General features: G+C 42.7%; 1 protein-coding gene across 2 annotated transcripts; it reads right to left on the minus strand.

The window, feature by feature from the left end:
- Positions 1 to 508: 508 nt before the first annotated feature.
- On the minus strand, positions 509 to 26210 carry LOC106567941 (uncharacterized). Of its 2 annotated transcripts, none has more exons than XM_014137857.2 (11): positions 25804 to 26210; positions 18166 to 18286; positions 15268 to 15378; positions 15047 to 15095; positions 12951 to 14764; positions 12688 to 12721; positions 10744 to 12554; positions 10562 to 10598; positions 8550 to 10357; positions 3200 to 3236; positions 509 to 2975 (listed from the first exon to the last, which is right to left on the minus strand). In XM_014137857.2, exons 1-11 carry the CDS (start codon positions 25902 to 25904, stop codon positions 1162 to 1164), a joined length of 7737 nt encoding a protein of 2578 aa, XP_013993332.2. In that variant the 5' UTR covers positions 25905 to 26210; the 3' UTR covers positions 509 to 1161. The 2 variants fall into 2 exon arrangements, with proteins under 2 accessions (XP_013993332.2, XP_013993331.2); XM_014137856.2 differs by having other exon boundaries at positions 509 to 3065; positions 25804 to 26208.
- Between the last annotated feature and the right edge of the window lie 118 nt (positions 26211 to 26328).

The raw sequence follows: 26328 nt of genomic DNA on the forward strand, positions 1-26328 counted from the left end.
TTTGCCATGACAGTGAGAGGAATTAAAATTTGTAGAAAGTGAAGAATCAAAAGCAACCAATAGGAGGAAAAAGTTGGAAGTGCATAGGCCTACTGCACAATAAGCAATTATGAGATGGGAGATATTTCCTTTTGTTGTTGTCTAGACCAGTTCATATGTTTGACATTTGTCTTCATGTTTGAGATTTCCCATTAAGATTGCAAACCGGTAAGATATATAGCAAGCTTCATGGTTTATTTGGCTTTGGATCCCATATCAAAAGGTGTGGCAATGCTTACATTCTCCAATCCTCAACAGAGCAGACAGCTGCAAGTCTGCCCCCCAAAATCAAATTACTTAAAAAAAATATGCTTTATAATCAAAACATTTTCTTCATCAATAAAGGGGACTCTTAATATATTCCAAATGAAATGCCAAAATAATGTCGCCCTCTTGTGACTGCTTTGAACATTGATTTACTCATGATGGTATGCCTGCTACCGCAATGTGAAGTCATTCAATAAGAACATTGAGTCTTTTTAGAACTTTATTTTCATTTTTTGACAAATATATATGAATGTTGAACTCTTAAGGAGACAGTATTTGGAGAATTCTTTGCAGAAAATGAACTCTCCTAAATAGACAAGAAACCATCATAAAATACATCTACATGATTGAACTAACCATTTCTATTTGTGCCAAGGAAGAGAATGATACAACTTATTGACAGTGAATTGATGCAAGTGATTCTTAAATTCAGTCCAATGTCATTTGGTGCTGACAAAAAAAGTTATTTCAAAAAGCCTGATGGGACTGTCATTTTCAGACATCTATATTTTTATGATTCATGGGGTTGACTGTTAGTTTTGCATAAAGGCACACAAGCATTGGTAACCCTCAGGTGAGCATTGCTTTTTTTTGTCAAGACATTGGTCCCATTAGGCAGTACAATTATCCAAACAACTTAAAACAAAAATGTTATAATAAAAAACAATGAATAAAATGACCAAAAGATTTAGATCATTCATGTATACAGGGAAATGTCTTCTAGTAAGTTAAAATGTTTATTGAGACCTAAATTAGGTTGGACATTTACTCAAGGGTACAGTGGGTCAGCAGTATAGGACACCAACTCAGAAACCTGCTTTATGCTAATAAGAGCTTGAGGGAACACCAACTTATTTACAGAGGATGAAGTTCAGAAAGGGACCTGGTCTCCTGTTGTATGAACCCCTGGAGGCTTCTCTTTCCCTGCCTGAAGGTACTCTCCCTCCGGGAAAATGGTAGGATGACCAGGAGCCTTAAGAGGGTTTCAATGTTACTAAAGCTCCTAATGTCTGATGCCTTCAGGGTGTCGAGCACAGTGGCTGGAAGATACCCGGACATGGGATCTAACCACTTCTCTCTCCAAGACTTCATCTCTGTGGGGAGTGAGACCAGGTCAGGCATGTCATCTTTGTACATGCGGAAAACGTGAGCATTTACACTGCTGTTTTCTAGCTTTGACATGGCGTAAGGCACAATCTCCAGGCACCTCAGGGTACTGAGGACCTTCTCTGTGAAGAACTCACTGACCTCAGCAATGGAGTGCTCTATCACCTTCAGACTCACCGCCATTTTGTAAAACTGACTCAGGGGTTCTAGCAACGCAGAGTGCAACAACGTTATTTGCAGCTTGGAAGCTAAAGAGACAGCTTCCTTGAACCAGGCCTTGTGATGTGTGTCAATATCGCTCTTCAATTCATTGAGGGAAGTCAGGAGATCGGGCAAGCTATTCATAGCTAGCAACACATCTAGGGGTTTTCCTTGAAGAGATTGGCTCAGCTTTTTGGTCAAGCTTAGGACATTCTTCAGCACGACAGCCGAGAAGATGAACTCAAAACGTCTGACTTTATTGAAGTAAAGCAGTGCTTGGCCACTCCCTAAGCTATTCTCCTCACTTTTCAACTCATTCAAGCACAGCATGACTACCTCCAGGAGCTCTACCATCAAATCATGCATATCATGACTCTTCTCCCAGTTCTTAATAAGCTTGTCCCTAAGCTCATTACCCTTCCCCTCATCATGTTGGAATATGGCAATGATCACCTCTTCTAGTTTGGTCTGTCGTTCTGCATCCTCTGTGAGCCACTGTAACATGTTTTCTACAGACACTGCACAGTCTGCTGCAGCCACTGCAGGAGATGACCTGGCTAGCCACACATTCAGAGACACAGCAGAGCTGACCATTTGCATGGCCAGGGGGTATTTCTGGGCTATTACAGCAGAGACAGCCCTCATCTGAGACCCTACCTCACCAACACTTAGCAAAGCTTGCCCTCTACAGTACTCCATATTGAGCCCCCATTTCTCTGATAGGGCTGTTTCAATAGCATCAGCCAAGACAGCAGTGTCCTGGCTGAACGGGATGAAAGCTACAGTCTCCTCGCACTGAGTGTCCTGTTTGTCCAAGTACCTGATGCACAGGGGGACGTAGAGCTGTCCCTCAATCTCAACCGCCTGTTCCGTTATTATTGTAAAGAACTGTGAGTCCCAGAGTTCCTTAAGTATTTCCTCACGCACAGGTGGGTCATAGAAAGACATAGCCTGCCTCTGACCTACGACCCTGTCCTCTATCATTACAACACCGTCCTCCGCCTGAGCGACGCCCTCCTCCGCCATCAGCCCGCCGCCCTCCTCCGCCGCCTGTGCGACGCCCTCCTCCGCGACGCCCTCCTGCGCCTGCGCAACGTGCGCCTGCGCAACGTCCTCCTGCGCCTGCGCCACGTCCTCCTCCGCGATGCCCGCCTGCGCCACGTCCTCCTCCGCGATGCCCGCCTGCGCCACGCCGTCCTCCTCCGCCATCAGTGCCACGCCGTCCTCCTCCGCCATCAGCACGCCGTCCTCCTCCGCCATCAGCACGCCGTCCTCCTCCGCCATCAGCACGCCGTCCTCCTCCGCCATCAGCACGCCGTCCTCCTCCGCCATCAGCACGCCGTCCTCCGCTTGCAACTCTCCTGCAAGGGGTTGTTCTGCCATATTAGCTTGGTGTTCCTCAACTGTCTGCTCATGTCTCTCATCAGGGTTTACATCAAAATCTCTGAAATCTAAAACACACACACACACACACACACACAATAAACACCCCTCTTTCCCTTATTTTCACTCTGAAGTATATACTATTACATGGTTCATGTAGAATATGTCATGATGAATCTTCATGATTTAAACATTCACTTACCACTTTCCAGATTCAGACCTTTCATTTGTTTCTTCACCTAAATTACATAACAGAATTGAGTACATTTAAAACACATTTAATTGCTATGCATATCTCTCCTTTGCCAGGGGATTGGGGGGTGATCTTGCTGTATTGTTTACTGTTATTATCATCTGTCTGTTTGTAAAACTGACAACTCATGAATCAAATAATTGTATGCATATCTATACCAGGGATTTTTTTTTATCAAAATGGGGATTAGGTGGTGGGCGTAGTGGTGGCGTGGCCATGGGCCTGGCAAATGGTGTGGTCGATGACTGAACATTTTAAAGGCCCTCCTGTTGGCCGCAGTGACAAAATGTAGCTGTTTTAAAGCAAATTTCATGCAATTCTACAAAAAAGGGATTCAAACAAAACTAAATCAATGGAGAGTGACCATTTTTTTGTTATTTTGGTTCTGTACTCTAGCACTTTGAGTTTGAAAGGATACAATGACAATGGGGGTGAAGTGCAGACCGTCAGCTTTAATTTGAGGGTATTTTCATACATATCGGATGAACCGTTTATAAATGACAGCACCTTTTGTACATGGTCCCCCCATTTTAAGGTACTACAAGTATTTTTTGAATTGGCTTCACAGATGCGTGTCGTTAGGCAGGTGCATTAATTTGTGTCATTAGTGAATGCAGGAGAGCTGTTGATGAATAGTATTGATTCTAGACTTTGCTATTGCCTTTGGAGGTTGTTGTTGGGGTGTGACAACATGAGAAAGACAGCAGTGTCGATGCAAATGAAGCTGGCCGTAATAAGGCTCAGAAATGAAAATCAATCAATCAATCAGGAACATTACAAAAACCCTGGGCATGCCCAAGTCAACAGTTTGGTTCATCATTAACAAGAAGAAAAAAAACAACCGGTAAACTCAATTATGTCAAAAGACCCAGTAGACTGAGGAAGACCACTGTAGTGGATGACCGGAGAACACTCTCTATGGTGAAGAAAACCCCCAACAACCCCCCTGACAACAGCCCAACAGATCAAAAACACTTTCCTGGATGCAGGTGTAGATGTCTCAAAGTCTACCATATGTAGAAGACTACACCAGCAGGACTACAGAGGGTACACTACAAGATGCAAACCACTGATAAGCCTGAAGAACAGAAAGGCGAGATTACAGTTTGCTAAAAGGCACCTAAAAGAGCCCCAAGAGTTCTGGAAAAAAGTATTGTGGACAGATGAGACAAAGATGAACATGTACCAGAGTGATGGAAAGAGGAAAGTGTGGAGGAAAAAAAAGACATGCCCATGATCCAAAGCATACCACCTCATCTGTGAAACATGGTGGAGGGGGTGTTATGGCTTGGGCCTGTATGGCTGCCAGTGGAACAGGCTCACTTGTCTTCAACAATGATGTGACTGCAGACAGAAGTAGAACAATGAATTCTGAAGTCTACAGAAATATTTTATCTGCTCAGATAAAACCAAATGCCTCCAAACTCATTGGACGGCAGTTCATCATGCAACAAGACAATGACCCTAAACATACCGCTAGAGCAACGCAGGGGTTTTTGATGGCCAAAAAGTGGAAAATCCTTGACTGGCCGAGTCAATCACCGGATCTGAATCCAATTGAACATGCATTTTACATACTGAAGAGGAGACTGAAGGCAATAAGTCCCTGAAACAAGCAGGAACTGAAGATGGCTGCAGTACAGGCCTGGCAGAGCATCACCAGGGAAGATACCCAGCGTCTGGTGATGTCGATGCATTGCAGACTTCAAGCAGTCATTGCATGCAAAGGATATGCGACCAAATATTAACAATGATTACTTTATTCTACATTATGTTAAACTGTCCAATGTTTTTTTATGCCCGAAAATGGGGGGGGACGGGACACTATGTACACAAGCTTCTATAATTTCTAAACGGTTCATCCGATATGTATGAAAATACCCTCAAATTAAAGCAGACAGTCTGCACTTCACCCTGATTGTCATTGTATCCTTTCAAACTCAAAGTGCTAGAGTACAGAACCAAAATAACCCAAAAATGATCACTGTCCAATGAATTATGGTGCTCACTGTATATATCAAAAAGTTTGGACACTCCTACTCATTCAAGGGTTTTTATTTTGTACTATTTTCTACATTGTAGAATAATAGTGAAGACATCAACACTATGAAATAGTACATCATGTAGTAACCACAAAGTGAAACTATTCGTCAAAGTAGCCACCCTTTGCACATTCCTGGCATTCTCTCAACCAGCTTCACCTGAAATGCTTTCCAACAGTCTTGAAGGAGTTCCCACATACGCTGAGCACTTGTTGGCTGCTTTTCCTTCACTCTGCGGTCCGACTCATCCCAAACCATCTCAATTGGGTTGAGGTCAGGTGATTGTGGAGGCCAGGTCATCTGAAGCAGCACTTCATCACTCTCCTTCTTGGTCAAATAGCCCTTACACAGCCTGGAGGTGTGTTGGATCATTGTCCTGTTGAAAAACAAATGATATCCATTCTGGTTCACGCTTAGTGGGACTGGTGTATCGCTGCAGAGTGCTGTGGTAGCAATGCTGGTTAAGTGTGCCTTGAATTCTAAATAAATCACTGACTGTCACCAGCAAAGCAACCCACACCATCACACCTCCTCCTCCATGCTTCACGGTGGGAACCACACATGCAGAGATTATCCGTTCACCTAATCTAATCTCACAAACACACAGCAGTTGGAAGTAAAAATCTCACATATGGACTCATCAGACCAAAGGACAGATTTCCACCGGTCTAGTGTCCATTGCTCGTGTTTCTTGGCCCAAGCAAGTCTCTTCTTACTGGTGTCCGTTAGTAGTGGTTCCTTTGCAGCAATTCGACCAAGAAGGCCTGATCCACGCAGTCTCCTCTGAACAGTTGACGTTGAGCTGTGTCTGTTACTTGAACTCTGAAGCATTTTTTGGGGCTGCAGTTTCTGAGGCTGGTAACTTAGGAACATATCCTCTGCAGCAGAGGTAACTCTGGGTCTTCCTTTCCTGTGGCGGTCCTCATGAGAGCCAGTTTCATCATAGCGCTTGATGGTTTTTGCAACTGCACTTGAAGAAACTTTCAAAGTTCTTAACATTTTCAGGATTTACTGACCTTCATGTCTTAAATTAATGATGGAATGTTGTTTCTCTTTGCTTATTTGAGCTGTTCTTGCCATAATATGGACTTGGTCTTTTATCAAATAGGGCTATCTTCTGTATGCCACCCCTACCTTATCACAACACAACTGATTAGCTCAAATGCATTAAGGAAAGAAATTCCACAAATTAACTAGGCACACCTGTTAATTGAAATGCATTCCAGGTGACTACCTCATGAAGCTGGTTGAGAGAATGCCAAGAGTGTGCAAAGCTGTCATCAAGGCAAAGGGTGGCTACTTTGAAGAATCTCAAATATAAAATAGTTTGATTTGTTTAACACTTTTTTGGTTACTACATGATTCCATGTGTGTTATTTCATAGTTTTGATCTCTTCACTATTATTCTACAATGTAGAAAATAGTAAAAATAAAGAAAAAGCCTGGAAAGAGTAGGTGTGTCCAAACTTTTGACTGGTACAGTATATATATAAAAAAAAAAAATACCGTTTGGACGTAGGCTCCCGAAAAAACACACTTAAGCGGCCCGTCCAAGACTTTTCTATGCAGAAAAAACCTGTACAGTGAGGGAAAAAAGTTTTTGATCCCCTGCTGATTTTCTACGTTTGCCCACTGACAAAGAAATGATCAGTCTATGATTTTAATGGTAGGTTTATTTGAACAGTGAGAGACAGAATAACAACAAAAAAATCCAGAAAATCACATGTCAAAAATGTTAGAAATTGATTTGCATTTTAATGGAGGGAAATAAGTATTTGACCCCTCTCAGAAAGATTTCTGGCTCCCAGGTGTCTTTTATACAGGTAACGAGCTGAGATTAGAAGCACACTCTTAAAGGGAGTTCTCCTAATCTCAGCTTGTTACCTGTAAAAAAGACACCTGTCCACAGAAGCAATCAATCAATCAATCAGATTCCAAACTCTCCACCATGACCAAGACCAAAGAGCTCTCCAAGGATGTCAGGGACAAGATTGTAGACCTACACAAGGCTGGAATGGGCTACAAGACCATCGCCAAGCAGCTTGGTGAGAAGGTGACAACAGTTGGTGCGATTATTCACAAATGGAAGAAACACAAAAGAACTGTCAATCTCCCTCGGCCTGGGACTCCATGCAAGATTTCACCTCATGGAGTTGCAATGATCATGAGAACGGTGAGGAATTAGCCCAGAATTACACGGGAGGATCTTGTCAATGATCTCAAGGCAGCTGGGACCATAGTCACCAAGAAAACAATTGGTAACACACTACGCCGTGAAGGACTGAAATTCTGCAGTGCACGCAAGGTCCCCCTGCTCAAGAAAGCACATATACATGCCCGTCTGAAGTTTGCCAATGAACATCTGAATGATTCAGAGGACAACTGGGTGAAAGTGTTGTGGTCAGATGAGACCAAAATGGAGCTCTTTGGCATCAACTCAACTCGCCGTGATTGGAGGAGGAGGAATGATGCCTATGACCCCAAGAACACCATCCCCACCGTCAAACATGGAGGTGGAAACATTATGCTTTGGGGGTGTTTTTCTGCTAAGGGGACAGGACAACTTCACCGCATCAAAGGGACGATGGATGGGGCCATGTACCGTCAAATCTTGGGTGAGAACCTCCTTCCCTCAGCCAGGGCATTGAAAATGGGTCATGGATGGGTATTCCAGCATGACAATGACCCAAAACACACAGCCAAGGCAACAAAGGACTGGCTCAAGAAGAAGCACATTAAGGTCCTGGAGTGGCCTAGCCAGTCTCCAGACCTTAATCCCATAGAAGATCTGTAGAGGGAGCTGAAGGTTCGAGTTGCCAAATGTTAGCCTCGAAACCTTAATGACTTGGAGAAGATCTGCAAAGAGGAGTGGGACAAAATCCCTCCTGAGATGTGTGCAAACCTGGTGGCCAACTACAAGAAACGTCTGACCTCTGTGATTGCCAACAAGGGTTTTGCCACCAAGTACTAAGTCATGTTTTGCAGAGGGGTCAAATACTTATTTCCCTCATTAAAATGCAAATCATTTTATAACATTTTTGACATGCGTTTTTCTGGATTTATTTGTTGTTATTCTGTCTCTCACTGTTCAAATAAACCTACCATTAAAATTATAGACTGATCATTTCTTTGTCAGTGGGCAAACGTACAAAATCAGCAGGGGATAAAATACTTTTACCCCCTCACTGTATATCAATAAAATCAGTCCTTAAAATATCAGCATTGGAATGCTAAAAGGAGTATTGCTGTTCATTTACCTGCTCAAGACATGGGATGCTTTCTGGGTCAACTTCGATGCACTTCTCAATGACCTCCCTTAGTCTTTGAACAGTTGGGTAATGCATGAGAAGCATCACAGTGTCGGTTTTGCTGCCCTTGCAGACCGTGTTCTTCAGCAGAGCTCTCATGGAGTTCAGGGTGGTCTTCATGAGGTCCCACTCCATACTGACGCTGGGTAGAACAGCCACCAGTCTGAGCAGCATTGTCACTGTGGGATGGCTTTGAGATTCTGGGTGAAGCAGTATCTCAGAGATAGAAGCTGGTGGTGACATGTCCTGATATTTCTCTTTCCACACTGTGGCCCAGTTACTGATATCCTGCTCTACTGTGTCAGGATCAGGGAGGTCAGACAGGTAGAGACTGTATAGCTTGTCTGTGGACTCTGCGCGGATTGGCTCTGAAATGGGCTGTGGATTGCAGGTGGGAAGAAGAGACAGGAGCTTCAGGGCTTTCAAATGACTGTCGGAGAAGTTGTACTTCATTTCGTCAATGAGGCAGCTCAGTACAGGAACGCTAAAGTTGTCCCTGTAGTACACCTCTGGAGACTCGTAAGAGTTAGCTTCCTCTGGGAAACACACTTGCTGAGGGGCCACCTTGGATGCTAGTTGGAATGCCTCTTCAAACCAAGGTGTGTGTACAGTGCTTATGTTCTCCAACATCTTGTTCAGGGTCTCTATGATTGGTACGATCTTCTCCACTTCACAGATGATGTCAGCAGGGTTACCACAGCGGAAAACAGTGCTGCAGTTTCGAAGAGGAGAACAGGCATTCTTCAGGATCACAAGTGTGACGACAAAATCCATCTCTCTCAAAGCAGTGGCGAGGACCTGTGCATGTAGTGACATAGTGCCCGTGGCGCTGGAACTAACTGAATCCAGGCAACTCAAGACTCCCTCCAATGTGTCGACTAGGAGATCAAAAAAGTCCTCCCTCTTCTTCCACCTGGAGCAACAGGTTTCTGGAATTTCCTCTAAGGCCTCCCGAGGTGTATTCAGTAACCCATCCACGGCCTGTGCTAGCTCTGCCTCCAGTCCAGGTGACTGGTCAAAGAACAGTAGAAGATCTTCCACAATTCCCAGCATCTTTGTGACAGGTGGGCAGTGTACACTTCCTGCTAGCCAACAGGCAAGACCACAAGACTCACTGGGTGTGATGACAGACAGAGGATAGCTCTCGAGGAACTCCAAAGACATCTTCTTCAGGCTGTGACAACCTGAGCCCATGCGCATGAACGCTTGTCCACGACACTGACTCATCGGCAATCCCCAGTCTTCGGTTAGAGTTGCTGAAAGATTCTTGGCTTGAACATCAACGTCACAGGTTTCAAAAAATCGCAAAAAACCAATGAGCTCTACCTTGGGGGCACATTCCCCAACATATCTGACGAAGACAGGCAGATAGCTCTTATTAGCAATTATAACAGGTTTATCTGTGATAAGAGAAAAGAAGGGGGACTCCTGTATTTCTAAGAGTATGACTTCCCTGATGGATTTTGTGAGAAGCTCTACCATTTCCTCCTCTCCTACGTTAAGCGTGAACTTGCCATCTCTTCCAAACCAGTGGCACAGGCCGAGATCCTGGATGAGAAGGACTTGATCTTCTTTGGAGAGTTCGGAGAGCTGGCACTTCTTTTTCCCTAGACGTGCAGCCAGTCTGAAAACCATTTCCAAACTCTGTCGATTATCTCCAGTGTGCCCATTCTCATCCACCGCTTTCATTTCCTGGTTCTCTTTCTTGTCAGAAGACTGATTCTCAAGGTCCTCTGTTCCATCTTTGCCATGATCGACTGAAAATATAAAAGGTAAATTATTTAATTCAATTTACTCAGTTCAAGTTCTATAATGTTCTATCAGAGAGTTAATTTATTTCGTCACTTGACAAAACCTAGGTCCATCCCTATTACCGACATACTAAATGGTAAGTTTTACCATACATATTTATTACATGGTCACATGGGGATTCATTGTAACAAATATTTTCTATAACATACCTTCAGAGTTCTTCATCAGACTTTTGGATTCCTTATCCTAAAAAAAAAAAAAAAGACAAAAAGGAAATCATTTATTTTAAAAAGACAACATTTCAGTATAGGCTGCTCTGAAAGACTACATAGGCTTAACAGATTAGACAAAATAATAATCATGGACATTTATTTCAACAGTGAAAACTTACCAAGCAGATGCCCTCTAAAGCCTGGGGAGTGACCTTCAAGCACTTAGTCACCATCCGGTCCAGATCTCTGTTGAAGTTGGTTCCCACCTGCAGCATGGCCAGACATGGGGACCTGTCCTTGGGGCTGGTGTTCCTCAGGTATTCCTGGAACATCTTGTGGCGCATCACTTCCCCACAGTTCTCTAGTACTGTGCTGGGTAGCACAGACATGATCCTCAGCAGTGTGTTGATGTTCCCAAAGTATTGCATGAGTGGCAGACGGAGAGTCTGAAAGATGGTGTCTGGGATGGTCACGGATGCAACTTTGGTCTTCCACTTCACCCTCCAGCAGCACAACTCGGTGAAGAAGTTGTCGGAGTCAGGCAGATCACTGGCGTAGAGAGGAGGCTTTGACCTTAGGATCTCAAACATGTAACTCACAGTCACAGAGCAGGGAACCAGGGAGAGGAAGTTTAGGGCCTCCTTATGGTCCTCAGAGAAATGATCCTTAACAGCATTGGTGAGGTTGTCCACTAGGGGCACACTTAGTGCATCTTTGTAATAGAGCGCTGGTTTCATCATGCTATCCCTGGACGCAGAGGAATTATCAGGCACTTTTATCTGCACACCTAGACTCTGGGCGAGCGCACAAGCTTCGTCAAACCAATTCTGGTGAAATACTTTGATGTTTGTTTTGACCCTATTAAGAGTAGCCACTATACCACTGATCTGGCAGAGTTGGGATGCTGCGCTGAAATGATCCTTCTGGAGTCCTGCACTCAGTTCCCTGGTGAAGGACGAGGTGTTCTTCAGGGCTACCATGGGCACAATAAAATCAAAGTCCCTTATCAAACGCAGCAGTGCTCCAGCTTTTAGAGAGAGTGAGGATTTCCACCTCTGTGGATTGCTCTTGATTTTCTCCAAACATTCGACAAGGGGCTCCAGCATCTGCACAAAGACTTCATAGGAATCATGCTTCTCCTGCCAGACGGTACAGAACTTCCCCTGCAATTCTTGAACCTTTTCATAGCTTTCCCTAAGACCAAATGCAATGACATGATCCAGCTGTTTCTCAAGCATAGGCATGCTCCCAAAAAACATCAAAACCTCTTCAAAAACATCCAGGGCCCGTTTGACTGATGACACAGGGGTGGATTTTGACCACCATGTGTTAAAGGAGTAACAAGAGCAGTGTGTGCATATTGCAAGGGGGTACTTTTCTTGGATTTTGCAGGCAAATGCTTTCAGCTTGTAGGAGACATCACCGGATCCGAGGTAGGCCTGACCTCTGCAGTAACACAAATCGAGATGCCACTCTTTGGTTACAATTTCCAATATGCGCTCTGACATGGCATCACAGTCAAGATCCACATCCAGAAATCCCATGAGCTCCAATCGCATGACATCAAAACTGTCCACAAACCTGAGGAAGAGAGGAAGGTGTTTTTTCTCCCCTAACTTCACAACGCGGTCGATGAACAGAGAAAAAAAGGAAGTGCCCACCTCCACAAGAATTCCCTCCCTGACAGCATCCTCGCATACTCTGAGAACTTCTTCCATCTCAGACTTCGACACATATTTCAATGAGTCTTCAACCTCGCCATCCTGTTCAGCAGAGGCCTCACCAGGCTGTCTGCTCTGGCTGTTATATGCAGCTGTCACAGCAACCTGCAAAGCAGATTTGAGTGCCTCCTTATTCGTTTCTGTGGCTGGGAGTTTCGGTTGCCCCACTCTCTCGGTCTCCATCTCAGAGGGTATGTCCTGTGGTTCTTCTTGTGTTTCTTCAACATTCTCTTTTAGAGTGTGATTCCCATCATTCTCAGAGACAGGTTCTGAAATAAAACAGTCAAGAGCATGAGCCAAGAAGGAATAATTATTAAAACATAGGTATTAATGCAAATATTTTGATATTTACACAATAGTGCAATAAATATTATAAAATTATCAATAATTGTACTTCCTTACCAGCTTCAGGCTGCATCTCTATTACCTCATCATCCTATGAACAGAAAATAAAAGCATTAGCAAAATAACGCTTTTGTTCAGTAACTGAAACCTACAAATGCAAATATTAGTAAGAAAACAAGTTAAGAAATATCCAACAGCCACTTACAGTACTTTCCTTTTGTTTAGTTTTTCTAATTATTTGAAATCTTCAGTTTATTTGATTGCAGAGCAAAGACTTTAAAAACAAGAAGAACACAACCTTTATATTAAAATAAACTTACCATATGCAAAAACTGCAATATGTCAATATGCTTCTCCACATAGGACTCAACCATGTCTTCCACATTGAAGTGCACGTCTTGATTGACATAGACAAATGCCATGTTGCACAGTCTCTGATCCTCCGGTGTGGCTTTCAGGTAAGACTGGTACCGCTCCAGCACCATGTTGTACTGCCCATACACGTCTGCCTCTGCGTTCACACAGGGGATGGTGCCCAAAACTCTCAGCAGGCTCTGCACATTTGGGTAAAATGCAATGTCTGGGATTTTCAATGTTGCAAACACTGTTGTGGGCAGGATCCTCCGCTTACTAGCATGTCTCCACTTCACCTCCCAGCAACCAAGCTCATCGTAAAACGTGTCAGGCCGGGCAAGGTTGTTCAAGTTTGCGTCCGCCACTTTATCCCTGCGGATACTGAAATTGTGGTCAGCCATGTAAGACGGCACCAATGAGAGCCATCTCAGAATCCGTACCATCTCAGTGCTAAACACCCTCTTTACCTCTGCAACAAGGTACAGTAAGATCTGCCTGCTCAGAGTCTCTCTGTAGAAATCCTCCAGAGGGGTTTCAGTTGCAACTGCCTCGCCAGTCTCAGGTGAGCTCTCATCCGGCCTAGCGACCTCCACTCCCAGCTTCTTAGCCCTGCCCACTGCGTCAGAAAACCACTTCCTGTGGAATATTGCGATCTCCTGCAGATGTTTGTTGACCAGCTTTAAGGCGTTGGAGATTGTGTACTGCAAGGTGCTGCTGATGCTGATGGCTCCCCTGAGACTCGGGTTGAGGATGCTCACACAACAGAGGGTATTCTTCAGAACAACCAGGGTGATGATGAAATTGAAGTTCTTCAGGATCGGCTTGAGCTTGGCCATCTGCTCACAAGTAGCGGTGTCTGCGTTCGCAGCGGAGCACACCTCGTTGATGCAGGCAAGGAATGGTTCAAGAATGTCCAACATGGTCTGGAAGGCATCAACACCATACTCCCAGGTGTTCTGGGAAGCCTCTATGATCCTGTCCACTTCACCTTTAAGGTGGCTGTATGAAGACTTGATTTTCACCTCCAGTCTTTCCCAAAGATCTGGGGATCCTCTAATTATTGTGGCGACCTCCTCCACTGTGTTCACAACCTTCTGGATATAAGGTATGGGCATGGAGCGGATTAGCCACATGTTAAAGGCGTATGGGTCACTAGGTGCTAGCACTACCTGAGGAAACTCCTGCAGAATCCTGCTGGTGAGATCCTTCATTTTCTGACATAAACTGCCTGTGGTCAGGTAGGTAAGTCCTCGACAATGCTCCATCCGCAGCCCCCACTTATTCCGAATTTCTGAGAGCAGCATGTAAAACAGACCTTCAGCATCTGCATAACAGGGCAGGAAACCCATAAGGTGTTTCTGAGGGAACCCTGCCACAGTGACGGACCTGATGAAAACTGGGATCTGATCTTTTCCCTCGATGTTTGTCACATCTTGAAGCAGGATGGAGAAAAAGCGTGCCAACCTCAAACTGTTCCGGATCTCCTCCCGCATGAGGTCCTCGCTGAACTGGAGGACTTCTTTCTGGTCGATTTTTTCAACACAGACGGGGTTGAGAGACTGTTGTCCTCTGTGGTCTCCCATTGGTTCATCTGTGTTGGGGTTTGCATCGTTCCCTATGCTGAATCCAGTGAAGGCAAGGGTTTCCTTAAAGTAGACTTTAAGGATTTCCTTTGCTTTGGAGTTGGCGACATCCTCTCTCTTTTGTTCCTCTTGCTGTAAATCACATGTTGCGCTATTCTCTCCTGGCTTATCTTTCACCTCAGATGGAGCTTCATCTTCTGTAGTAAAAGAGAAAACATGGACAAGAAATTGAAAAAAAAAGTGTTACTGAATAAATATGTTGAGCCATTTCTACAAATACCCTATCAAAAGGTGTACTTTCCTAACTTAACATATAGCCTATGGCAATACAGACCACATTACTATACACTACTAGTTGCTACCCAATTACATGTCATTTCTGGTAGGAAAATAGATATCATTTTGCAGCGAGTGGCCAAATACGAAAATATTTTCTTCTTATGGTAAAACAAACAACAAATGAGAAGAAATAGATTTACCAAACCAATCCCCTTTAGCTTTCTTCAAGGATGCAAGCTCTGCCTCAGCCTAAATGGATTAAAGACATACTTAGATGTAAATTGAAATTAATGCAATAGTATCAGATTATACACTTACTGAGATCAGGTTAGGATGACTATATTGGGTACAACATTCAGGGTCATGACCTTATAAGGGACACTATAAACCACTTGTGTGTTTTAAACATGACAATACTTACAGGTTCTCTTATTCTTTTATTCCGGTTGTGGCCTGATGGATTGTTCAAATGGCTTGTAAAATCAAATCTGGTTGGAATAGCACCCTCTTTCAAGGATGGTCTTAAAGTGCTCTGAAAAAGAAACAAGCAAATAATTATAACAATTTCAATGCCACTCTTTTGCATGCCTGAGAGTAAGAACCCACAGGGAGAAGCATGACCTTTTAATACAGACCTACCAGTGGTCTTCAGATAGACCTAGTGCATTATGATTAAGCTAGTCCCAACAAAGGTCTACATGACGTACACATCACGTCACACAGTATGTGGGAAACCTATTCTACAATAGTTTTTGATTCCCCTAAGCATGTGACAAGACATTATTTCTAGTGTGCAACAGATTTTATTCTGAGAGCAATGTACATAATACAAGGTGCAGTGAAATTTGTCATTTTACAGAGTCAGCCATAGTATGATATATCCTACATCCCAAACCCGGTCAATGGGCCTATTAGCTAATGCATAGATGAGTCACCACCTGAACAGGTCATCTGGAACTCAAGACTCCACCCTACTCCTGGGGCGGCAGGTAGCCTAGTGGTTAGAGCGTTGGACTAGTAACCGAAAGGTTGCAAGATCAAATCCCTGAGCTGACAAGGTAAAAATCTGTCCTTCTGCCCCTGAACAAGGCAGTTGACCCACTGTTCCTAGGCCGTCATTGAAAATAAGAATTTGTTCTTAACTGACTTGCCTAGTTAAATAAAGATACAAATAAATTCTTTGAACAATATAACTGAATGAAAACGTAAAATGAATGGGTTTTTTTTGCAATATACAGTGCATTTGGAAAGTATTCAGACCCCTTGACTTTTTCCACATTTCGTTACGTTACAGCCATATTCTAAAATGGATTCAATAGTTTTTCCCCCTCATCAATCCACACAAAATACCCCATAATGACAAATCAAAAACAGGTTTTTAAAAAATGTTGCACATTTATTAAGAATAAAAAAACTGAAATATCACATTTACATAAGTATTCAGACCCTTTAGTCAGTGCTTTGTTTAAGCACCGTGGGCAGCGATTACAGCCATGAGTCTTCTTGGGTATGACGCTACAAGCTTGGCAAACCTGTATTTGGGGAGTTTCTCCCATTATTCTCTGCAGATCCTCTCAAGCTCTGTCAGGTTGTCAGGTTAGATGGGGAGCGTGACTGCACAGCTATTTTCAGGTCTCTCAAGAGATGTTAAATCGGGTTCAAGTCTGAGCTATGGCTGGGCTACTCCAGGACATTGAGACTTGTCCCGAAGCAATTCCCGCGTTGTCTTGGCTGTGTGCTTAGGGTCGTTGTTCTGTTGGAAGGTGAACCTTCACCCCAGTCTGAGGTCCTGAGCGCTCTGGAGCAGGTTTTCATCAAGGAGCTCTCTGTACTTTTCTCCGTTCATCTTTCCCTTGATCCTGACTAATCTCCCAGTCCCTGCCGCTGAAAAACATCCCCACAGCATGATGATGCCAACATCATACTTCACCGTAGGGATGGTGCCAGGTTTCCTCCGGACGTGACGCTTAGCATTCAGGCCAAAGAGTTCAATCTTGGTTTCATCAGACCAGAGAATCTTGTTTCTCATGGTCAGAGTCCTTTAGGTGCCTTTTGGCAAACTCCAAGCAGGCTGACATGTGCCTTTTACTGTGGTAAAAGGCCTGATTGGTGGAGTGCTGCAGAGATGGTTGTCCTTCTGGAAGATTCTCCCATCTCCACAGAGGAACTCTGGAGCTGTCAGAGTTACCATCAGGTTCTTGGTCACCTTCCTGACCAAGGCCCTTCTCCCCTGATTGCTCAGTTTGGCCGGGCAGCCAGCTCTAGGAAGAGTCTTGGTGGTTCCAATCTTCTTCCATTTAAGAATGATGGAGGCCAGTGTTCTTGGGCACCATCAATGCAGCAGAAGTTTTTGGTAGCCTTCCCCAGATCTATGTCTCGACACAATTCTGTCTCGGAGCTCTACGGACAATTCCTTCAACCTCATGGCTTGGTTTTTGCTCTGACACACACTGTCAACTGTGGGACCTTATATTGACAGGTGTGTGCCTTTCCAAATCATGTCCAATCAATTGTATATACCACAAGTGGACTCCAATCAAGTTGTAGAAACCTCTCAAGGATGATCAGTGGAAACAGGATGCACCTGAGCTCAATTTTGAGTCTAACAGCAAAGGGTCTGAATACTTATGTAAATAAGGTATCCGTTATTATTTTTAATACATTCGCAAACATTTCTAAAAACCTGTTTTCACTTTGTGATTATGAGGTAATGTGTGTAGATTGATGAGGGAAACATTTTCATTCATCAATTTTAGAATAAGGCTGTACCGTAACAAAATGTGGAAAAAGGGAAGGGGTCTGAATACTTTCAGAATGCACTGTAACTAGTGATGGGGAGGGGGGGGAAATCTATATTTACATATCACAATTTTATTTTGGATGATATGATATCGATACTTTGACTCCAGGCATCAATTTGTAAAAAAACAAAAAAAACAGAAAAAACATAGGTAGCGTTAGTTAGCGCTAGTCAGCTGTACCTGCACCAAAACTCAGGTATTTGTCATCATATAGCTTGTTATCCATCTTAAAAAAAAAAAAAAAGTGAGCCAATAACATGTTTTCAACACTTACTTCCATGACTGATCAAAACTAATTTTCTCATGCTCTCTGCAGCAGACAGATATTGAGCAATTCTGCTTGCATCAATATGTTTGCAACATCAAATAGCAGTATCGAATTGCAAATCATATAGAATTGGGAGCGTCACAATATTACTCGTATAGGCACCTAAGTATCGTGATAATATAATATTGCGTGGTCCCTGGCAATTCTCAGCCCTTGATAACTGGTCTTTTCAGTAAATAATAATACTTACGTCACGACAGATCAAGGAAGGCTCAAAATGATTTGCACAAATTTGGAAGGAATTGTGTAACTCCTCAGGGGTTTTTGGCTCCAAGTCAGATCGATGACAATTATTTAACCATTGTTTACATCTGAAAAGAAAAATTCACAGGATTAGATTTCAAAACTGCAATATGGATAGGCCTGCCCCCATGTTCTAGACCGATGAAAAGGTCTATCTGCATATCACTAGCAAACCGTCCTGTGACTGTTTAGCGACATGGAAGGTAGGTCTACTACCGTAAACCACGGTAATGGAATTGCACTGAGACTGATTTTTCCTCACACAAAACATCTATTCCAAACAAAAACATTGATTTCAAAGTTAAACTCACCATACAACTCTATGAACAAGGCCTACTTTTAAAACGTTTTACACAGAAATGTTTACAAAAACGCATTTACTGGAAGAACTGTGCAGATGCAAAGTTAGGTAACAGAATTTCGGTACATTCTCCCTCAGTTTTTTGCATGACCAAGTTTTCCCAAATAAAACTTACATCTGCTCAGAATTAAGATACAAATATGTCTGCAGAAGGAATGAGGTGTCAGCTATTATATGAAACCTTGGGTTTGAAAAATATATATTTTGGTTATTGAACAACAGTAAGTGAAGTGGACCTACACCCAGTAACAGAATTGTGGTAACGAATTTCATAATGGATCTGTACTGTAATTTGGTTACTACATGATTCCATGTGTTATTTCATAGTTTTGATGTCTTCACTATTCTTCTACAATGTAAAAAATAATAAAAATAAAGAAAAACCCTTGAATGTGTAGGTGTCAAAACTTTTGACTGGTACTAATATATATATATATATATATATATATATATATATATATATATATATATATAAAAAATCTTTCTAAATTACAAAATATTAGATCAATATACCTCAAAATCGTTTTGATGGAGTGACTTAAAAAGTTGAGATGAGACAAAAAAAAATTGTTGATCAAGACTACTTGCATCCAGGGAAAGGGTTAAAAAAAAAAAAAAAAAAAAAAAAAAAATAATATAATATTGGTTTCCCCAAGTTACCCTACGTTTTAAGGAAAGGAGAAATATTTGCTAGTGTCTGACATACGCTGGTGGCTTTGATTAAAGGGTCCTTTTACAGGTGTGTGTGTGTGAGAGTTTGCTGATTCTCTATAGGCCTATATGTTCATTCAGAAAGTTTCCTAAAGTAGCCTGTCTGGACTGTCAATCCTTTGTCTTGATCACATTGAGGGAGAGGTTGTTGTCCTGGCACCACACTGACAGGTCTCTGACCTCCTCCCTACAGGCTCTCATTGTTGTCGGTGATCAGGCCTTCCAGCATCGTGTCGTCTGTAAACTTAATGATGGTGTTGGAATCATGCTTGGCCACACAGTCGAGGGTGAACAAGGAGTACAGGAGGGGACTAAGCACGTACCCCTGAGCGGCTCCCGTGTTGAGGATCAGTGTGGAGATGTGAAGTTGCCTACCCTTACAACCTGGGGGGGTGGCCCGTCAGGAAGTCCAGGATCCAGTTGCAGCGCGAGGTGTTTAGTCCCAGGGTCTTTAGCTCAGCGATGAGCTTTGAGGGCACTATGGTGTTGAACGCTGAGCTGTAGTCAATGAACAGCACTTTCACGTAGGTGTTCCTTTTGTCCAGGTGGGAAAGGGCAGTGTGGAGTGCAATTGAGATTGCATCATCTGTGGATCTTGAAGAGGGTTAAACCGAGGCCTCATAAAGGGTTAACAAATTGTGTTATGATTAACTGTAAGGGCTTCTCTTCTAGGAGACCTCTGTGTGTGTATTAACACCTGTTTGAGTGTTGTGCCCTTCAGACATTATCAGAAGGCGGAAACCTACAACGTTCATACATACTCCTCCTGTCTGGGCCCCACCTGGCTATCTGAGGTTCTGAGAATACCACTGGTTTTCTGAGAACAAGGCTGCCGCAGGCCTGATGAAAACAGCCACCTGTCAGAAGATGCTTGGACTCGTTCACCTTGTCATGAACCTATACTTGTGATGAAAGGTCAAGTTTCGGTCAAACCCACTTCTGAGCTTTTCATTGCTGAGAAGATGGTTGCTGCTGTCAGGGGGAGGTTAGATTTATTAAAATGTTGTTGCCAGGGAAACTCACGCAAGGAGGACTGGAAGAGGCTATATGAGTTACAGGATGTCTTAGTCATTTTGCAGAACCTGGGGAGAGCTATCATATACTGTACTCTGTACCAACTTCTGCCTACAATTGCATTACTAAAGGATAATTGTGATACTTAAAAAAAAAGAGTGTTTCCTTTCCATTACTAATGTATGTTCGATAATTATATAGACTTGATCACTGGTTGAAGAAATTGACCAACAATCTGTTGGGGCAGGATGCGGGTGTAGGGTTTCTCATGATGGTGCTGATGTGAGCCATGACCAGCCTTTCAAAGCATTTCATGTCTACAGACGTGAGTGCCACAGGTTGGTAGTCATTTAGGCAGGTTACCTTGGCGTTCTTGGGCATAGGGACTATGGTGGTCTGCTTGAAACATGTAGGTATTACAGAATCGGTCAGGGAGAGGTTGAAAATGTCAGTGAAGACACTTGCCAAATGATCCTATTTACACTTTGTAGTCAATTTTGACACTAGAATAAATGTTTGACTCATATCGATGCCACATATGCCGTTTTCAAAATGAGAAGTTACTTTTTAGGGGCAGTTTACCTCTAATTCCAATGCTTCTCTAGCGCAGAGACCGTTAGAGGGCATAGTTCTTCCAAATATCTTACGACCGCTAGGTGTCGACACAGTGAGCCCAGCCGGTAATACACCTGTCCCCCCCATGGACAGGCTTGTACATGAAACATCCTCTATTCAGGCTGAAAAGGCGTTGGTTTTCTCCTTAACTCAATTTAATGGATCGTCAGTGGGAAAAGAAAACGGGCAAAATATGCATATGGTCTTAATAAAACATTTTCCACCACCATGCTACAGTGGCTAATACTACTTCCGGATGTTGTGGTGCGCATTCAGCCAGGGGTAAACGGACTCACGCTGTGTGTAACATCCGGAAGTTGTCAGAAAATCAGAAAACGGGTGGGGAAAATTGTGTTTTATTAAGACGGTACACAATTTCCCACTGACGAGCCATTAACCCGAGTTAAGGAGGAAACCGACGCATCCTGAATGAAGGTTGTTTTACGTACGAGCCGGTCCATGGGGGACGTGTATTGTCGGCTGGCCACATTAAAGTCGGATGTAAGAAGACAAACGATGTAAAAGGAATAATAGCGCCATCTTGCGGCTGGTAGGCTTCTACAACGTTAAGTCGGAATGTTATGGTTAAAATAATTGTACTTACAGTTATTAACTGTATACATGACAAACTTGTGGGGCTAGGCCTGCCCTGACTTCTGTAAGGTAAAATGTATAATCACCATTTTCGGGGAGCTTATATTCATGAAGCTCACACACTTGATTCAATGTACACTCAGTGGCCACTTTATTAGGTACACCCATCTAGTACCGGGTCTTACCCCGGTTTGCAGCCAGAACAGCCCGAATTCTTCGGGTCGTGGAACCCAACATTTCAAGATACCTAACGTGTGCCAGGAAAATATCCTCACCATTACACCACTACCACCAGCCTGTACCGTTAACACCAGGCAGGATGGGGTCATGGACTCATGCTGCTTACACCAAATCTTGACTTTGCCATAAGCATTATGCAACAGTGAACGGGATTCGTTGGACCAGGCAATGTTTTTCCACTCCTCAATCGTCCAATTTTGATGATCACATGCTCACTGGAGCCACTTCTTGTTTTTAGCGGATAGGAGTGGAACCCGGTGTGGTCGTCTGCTGCAATAGCCCATCTGTGACAAGGAGCGACGAGCTGTGCGTTCCGAGATGCCGTTCTGCACACCACTGTTGCACTGCGCCATTATTTGCCTGTTTGTTGCCCGCATGATTCTTGCCATTCTCCTTTGACCTCTCATTAACAAGCTGTTTTTCGATCACAGGACTGCCGCTGACTGGAAGTTTTTTGGTTTGTTGTACCATTCTCGGTCAACTTTAGACATTGTCGTGCATGAAAAGCACAGGAGGCCAGACGTTTCTGAGATACTGAAACCAGCGTGCCTAGCACCGACGATCATACCATGCTCAAAGTCGCTTAGGTCATTAGTTTTGCCCATTCAAACGGTCAATCGAACCGAAACTTAATGCTCGATGCCTGTCTGCCTACTTTATATAGCAAGCTACGGCCACGTGACTCACTGTCTGTAGGAGAGAACCATTTTCCTGAAGAGGGTGGTGTACCTAATAAACTGGACCATCATCACATAGGGAGGGGGTGTAACCTGCTACATCAAAGCTAGATAGCCTGCAAGCTAGTCTGATTAAACAAGATGTAATACAACATTTGTATTTACAGACAGAAACGAATGCCTTCAAAATCATGTAAATGTTCCTTACAAGCCAGAATGTTGAATAAAATTACATTTAAACTTTACTGGTTGTGTGCGCGGTTTGTCCTTCAGCTGCTCAAAAATGTAAACAAAATATCCACAGGAAAGTATTGTTTACCAAACTTCTTAGAATCCGGTAGGTATATGGTTCGGCACCAAAGTAAAGTTAGTTTTAAATACACCCAGTACTCCCTGTATATAGTCTCATTATTATGTTACCATTTCCTTTTTATTGAGCAAATATTTGTCTTACTTTTTAACTCTGCATTGTTGGGGATGGGCTTGTATGTAGGCATTTCACTTAAGTCTACACCTGTTGTATTTGACGCATGATGTGACCAATAAAATGTTATTGAATTCAGTTCTCTTGTCAATAGCTATTGAACCAAGCATGCCATGACAATGAAAATGGTATATTCTGAATCAGGGAAGGATGGAGAACAAGCCTGTGAATTTATATTTTCTTATTCGGATTTCAATTGTCAAAAAGACAGATTGTTCTGCATCCTCCCCTGATTCAGAATATACAACTTGCCATGGCATGCCTTGTTCAATAGCTATTGACAAGAGAAAACCGAACATCCAATATAAAACAAACTTTCTCGGGGGGCCGAACAAATAATATAGAGAGCAATAGTAATGTCTAACTCCACCATGGTTCGTTGGACAAAATCTATGGGGAAATCGAGTTTTTGGTTAAATGCCAAAAAAAGATGGTCTGTGGTAAACAAGCTTCAGAGATCTTATACATTTTGTTCAAAGAGAAATCTTCATCAGCTGTCACTGTGAATTTTGAAGCATTTATGTAATTTTTTTTAAAGCACAAAAAGGATTCATAAATCATAAAGATCATGATAACTGACTGACAGATAATGTCATAGAACAAAACGTGTAAGATCTCGTAAGCCTGTGTTAAACCCCGAAAATAAGGTCTACGGTTATCATAAAACTCTCTACTTTCCCCATAGGAATGGCTGGAATAATGAATGTTTTTTAGGACTACAAGCTGGCGACCTCTATAGACGGTTTGGTTGTTTAGCAACAAAACCGACGCATGCGCAACTATGGGGCAAAACAGACGGGGTTGGCTTAGATTGTTAACTATATTTTGTATCCAATGCTTATTGAAAACATACATGTGCACCTGTCTCAAATACATTGTTACAGTTGTTGGTTAGCTAGCCATTAGTATTGACATGAAATCAGTCAAAATACCTCAAAACAAGACATGGTATCAAAAACAACATGAAACGAGTCACTTACGATTCCCCACATGGCAGTTTGTCGTAGCCATCTGGCCATCCAGAATCACAACTCAAGGACTTCTGCTCCACTGAAGCATGCTCATCGTTTTCGTGACGTTGTCAGCTAACCCATCTATACCTACCCGCCCTCCAAAAAGTTGGGTAAACAATAACTAGCTACTTTGCTGTGGATATTTTCTCAGATTTCAAGCAGGGGAAGGACAAACCGTGCAGACAATCCGTAGAGTAAGTTTAAATGTAATTTATTCAACATTCTGGCTTGTAGGAACATGTACACGATTGTGCAAGCATTGTTTTAGGCTGTATATAGACCCATTTGGGATTTAGTGGAGGGTAAACACAGTTTACGCACCTTTTTAATTTGTGTTTACGCACATTTTTATTTCGTTAATTAACGTTCACACATTTATTATTGCGTTCCCAGCGTTGATCAACGGTCACAATGTTAATATTCTTGATCGGAGTTCAAAATCGCGACTGCCTCTCTGCGAAGAGTGGAATCATGAGTCAGGTATGCTCGTTATGTTCGCCTACTCCCTCCGGATTTGTCTTGTTAGAAGCACCTTCATTCACCACTCTGTCCAAAGTCAAACTCTGCCCAGGCACAGACGTGAAACGAACTACCTCAGCCCAGACCACTGGCGTAAAGTACTTAAGTTGTACTTTGAAGTATTTTTACTTAAGTAGTTTTGGGGAGTATCTGTACTTCACTATTTATATTTTTGATGACTTTTACTTTACTACATTCTTAAAGAAAATATTCGCTGATATTTCAGTCAGATGGCTATCTGGCTAGAAGGATGGCGTTAGAAGCTAACGTTAAACAGATCTTGACCTCAGCAGGAGCAATTGACTGAAATTAAGCTAGCTATAATCTTAACAAAAGTTGGGCTACATAGATTCACAAAAAATAACTTTGCTTTACAGCGAGTAGTGAGAGACAGTGGTGAGGCAGACTGGGGTGAGGCAGGCTGCAATGCAGAAGGCAGCAGAGGAAGCAAGCAGAGGTTACAGCGGATTCCAAACTTGGGGTCCCCTGAAATTTAAAATGGGATCCCTGAGAGAATCTGTAATCGTATTAAACACAATAACATGTTCTCTTCAAATGCATATAGAATACAACTATGGGCCTTTTATACAGGGGCATTTTACAATACAGAATTGCAGTGCAGCTCACATGAGATACCAAGAACATGAACGTGATTAAAAAGATAACACATTTCAATATAATGATCTCCACATCCTATTTCTCTGGACTTTCCTATTGTCCAGTCCAAATAAATATTTTTCGGAGGGCAACCTGATGTGCATTGTGTAACTACATAAAATTACATTAGGCCTTCCCTATTGACCTGCATGAAAATGGAATCAAACAATGCAGTTCTAAAAATGTAATGTTTTGGTTTAAATCGGTGGTTGTTCGTCTGATCTCGATCGCCCACTGGAGTTTATAGTTTACCCACCTTTGTTTTACCACTACATCACTGATACCAATTAATTGTGTATTACAACTTGATTAATCTGACTACCCAATTTAGCTTGCTAGCTACAGTACAACATATGAAGAGGATGTTGTCAGATTAAAGATAACTTTCATAACTTTGAGGGCTGACCAGGGATCACCCTCTCACTAAAACAGACGTATAGTTCATCCTTAACGTTATACAATTAATACGGTTTCCTTAACCACAATAGCCTTTTAGCAAGCTAGCTAGCAAACAACCCATCTTTGCCATTACCGTCAACGTTAGCACAAGCTAGGCTAACTAGCAAGCTCTAGAGGTTTCAATGGATCAACCAGCTAGCTATTTAGTTAGCTAATGAAGAATGCCAATTTTACTTTAAAAAGTATCGTGTGTAGTGGATTGTACACTATTTACATCTAACCCAACTACATTTGCACTTACCGCTCCGAGTCCAATGGAAATCTGAAAAATGGGACGTCTGATTTATCTGTATAGATGTTACAGTTTGGTGCGGCACAGCGGTTGGGCATTTTGGGATCCATGCACTCACTGGTTCAGAATAAATCGTGCATCGTGCAATTAATCAGAAATCCACCCGTATTGAATCTTTAGCTTAATATTTGCACAAAGTCTTTAAATTAACTTTGTACCTAGCTGGGTAATTTAATTATTTCATTCCGTAAAAAGTTGATTTGTTGAGCGGTGTAGTTGCCCGAGTGTTCATAAACCAGGAAGAACACCTTTGTAAAGCGGAAATCGACACCGCTTGGCGCATTGATCTCTGATCTCAGTACAATGTGCACAATTGTATATCTTTGTATTTTTCCTTCTATGTATGCAGTGGCGTATCAGTACGATTGTAATAACAAATGTACTTTGATAGCTGTATTTTTGAAAGTTCCGCATATGACAACCGAGTAAATTATATCGGAATACCACGAGGCCTCAAAACGCCTACTTGTCACG

The sequence above is a fragment of the Salmo salar genome, chromosome ssa13 (assembly GCF_905237065.1).
Source record: "Salmo salar chromosome ssa13, Ssal_v3.1, whole genome shotgun sequence".
Lineage (NCBI taxonomy): Eukaryota > Metazoa > Chordata > Actinopteri > Salmoniformes > Salmonidae > Salmo > Salmo salar.

What these genes read in the sequence shown, in the direction of transcription:
- LOC106567941 (XM_014137856.2), bottom strand. Translation starts at nt 25,904, where the DNA reads ATGGATCCCAAAATGCCCAACCGCTGTGCCGCACCAAACTGTAACATC. An exon ending in TCTGATGAAGAACTCTGAAG is followed by an intron (nt 10,358 to 10,561) that starts GTATGTTATAGA and finishes TTATATTTTCAG; the next exon opens with TCGATCATGGCAAAGATGGA. An exon ending in AGGTCTGAATCTGGAAAGTG is followed by an intron (nt 3,066 to 3,199) that starts GTAAGTGAATGT and finishes TGTGTGTTTTAG; the next exon opens with ATTTCAGAGATTTTGATGTA.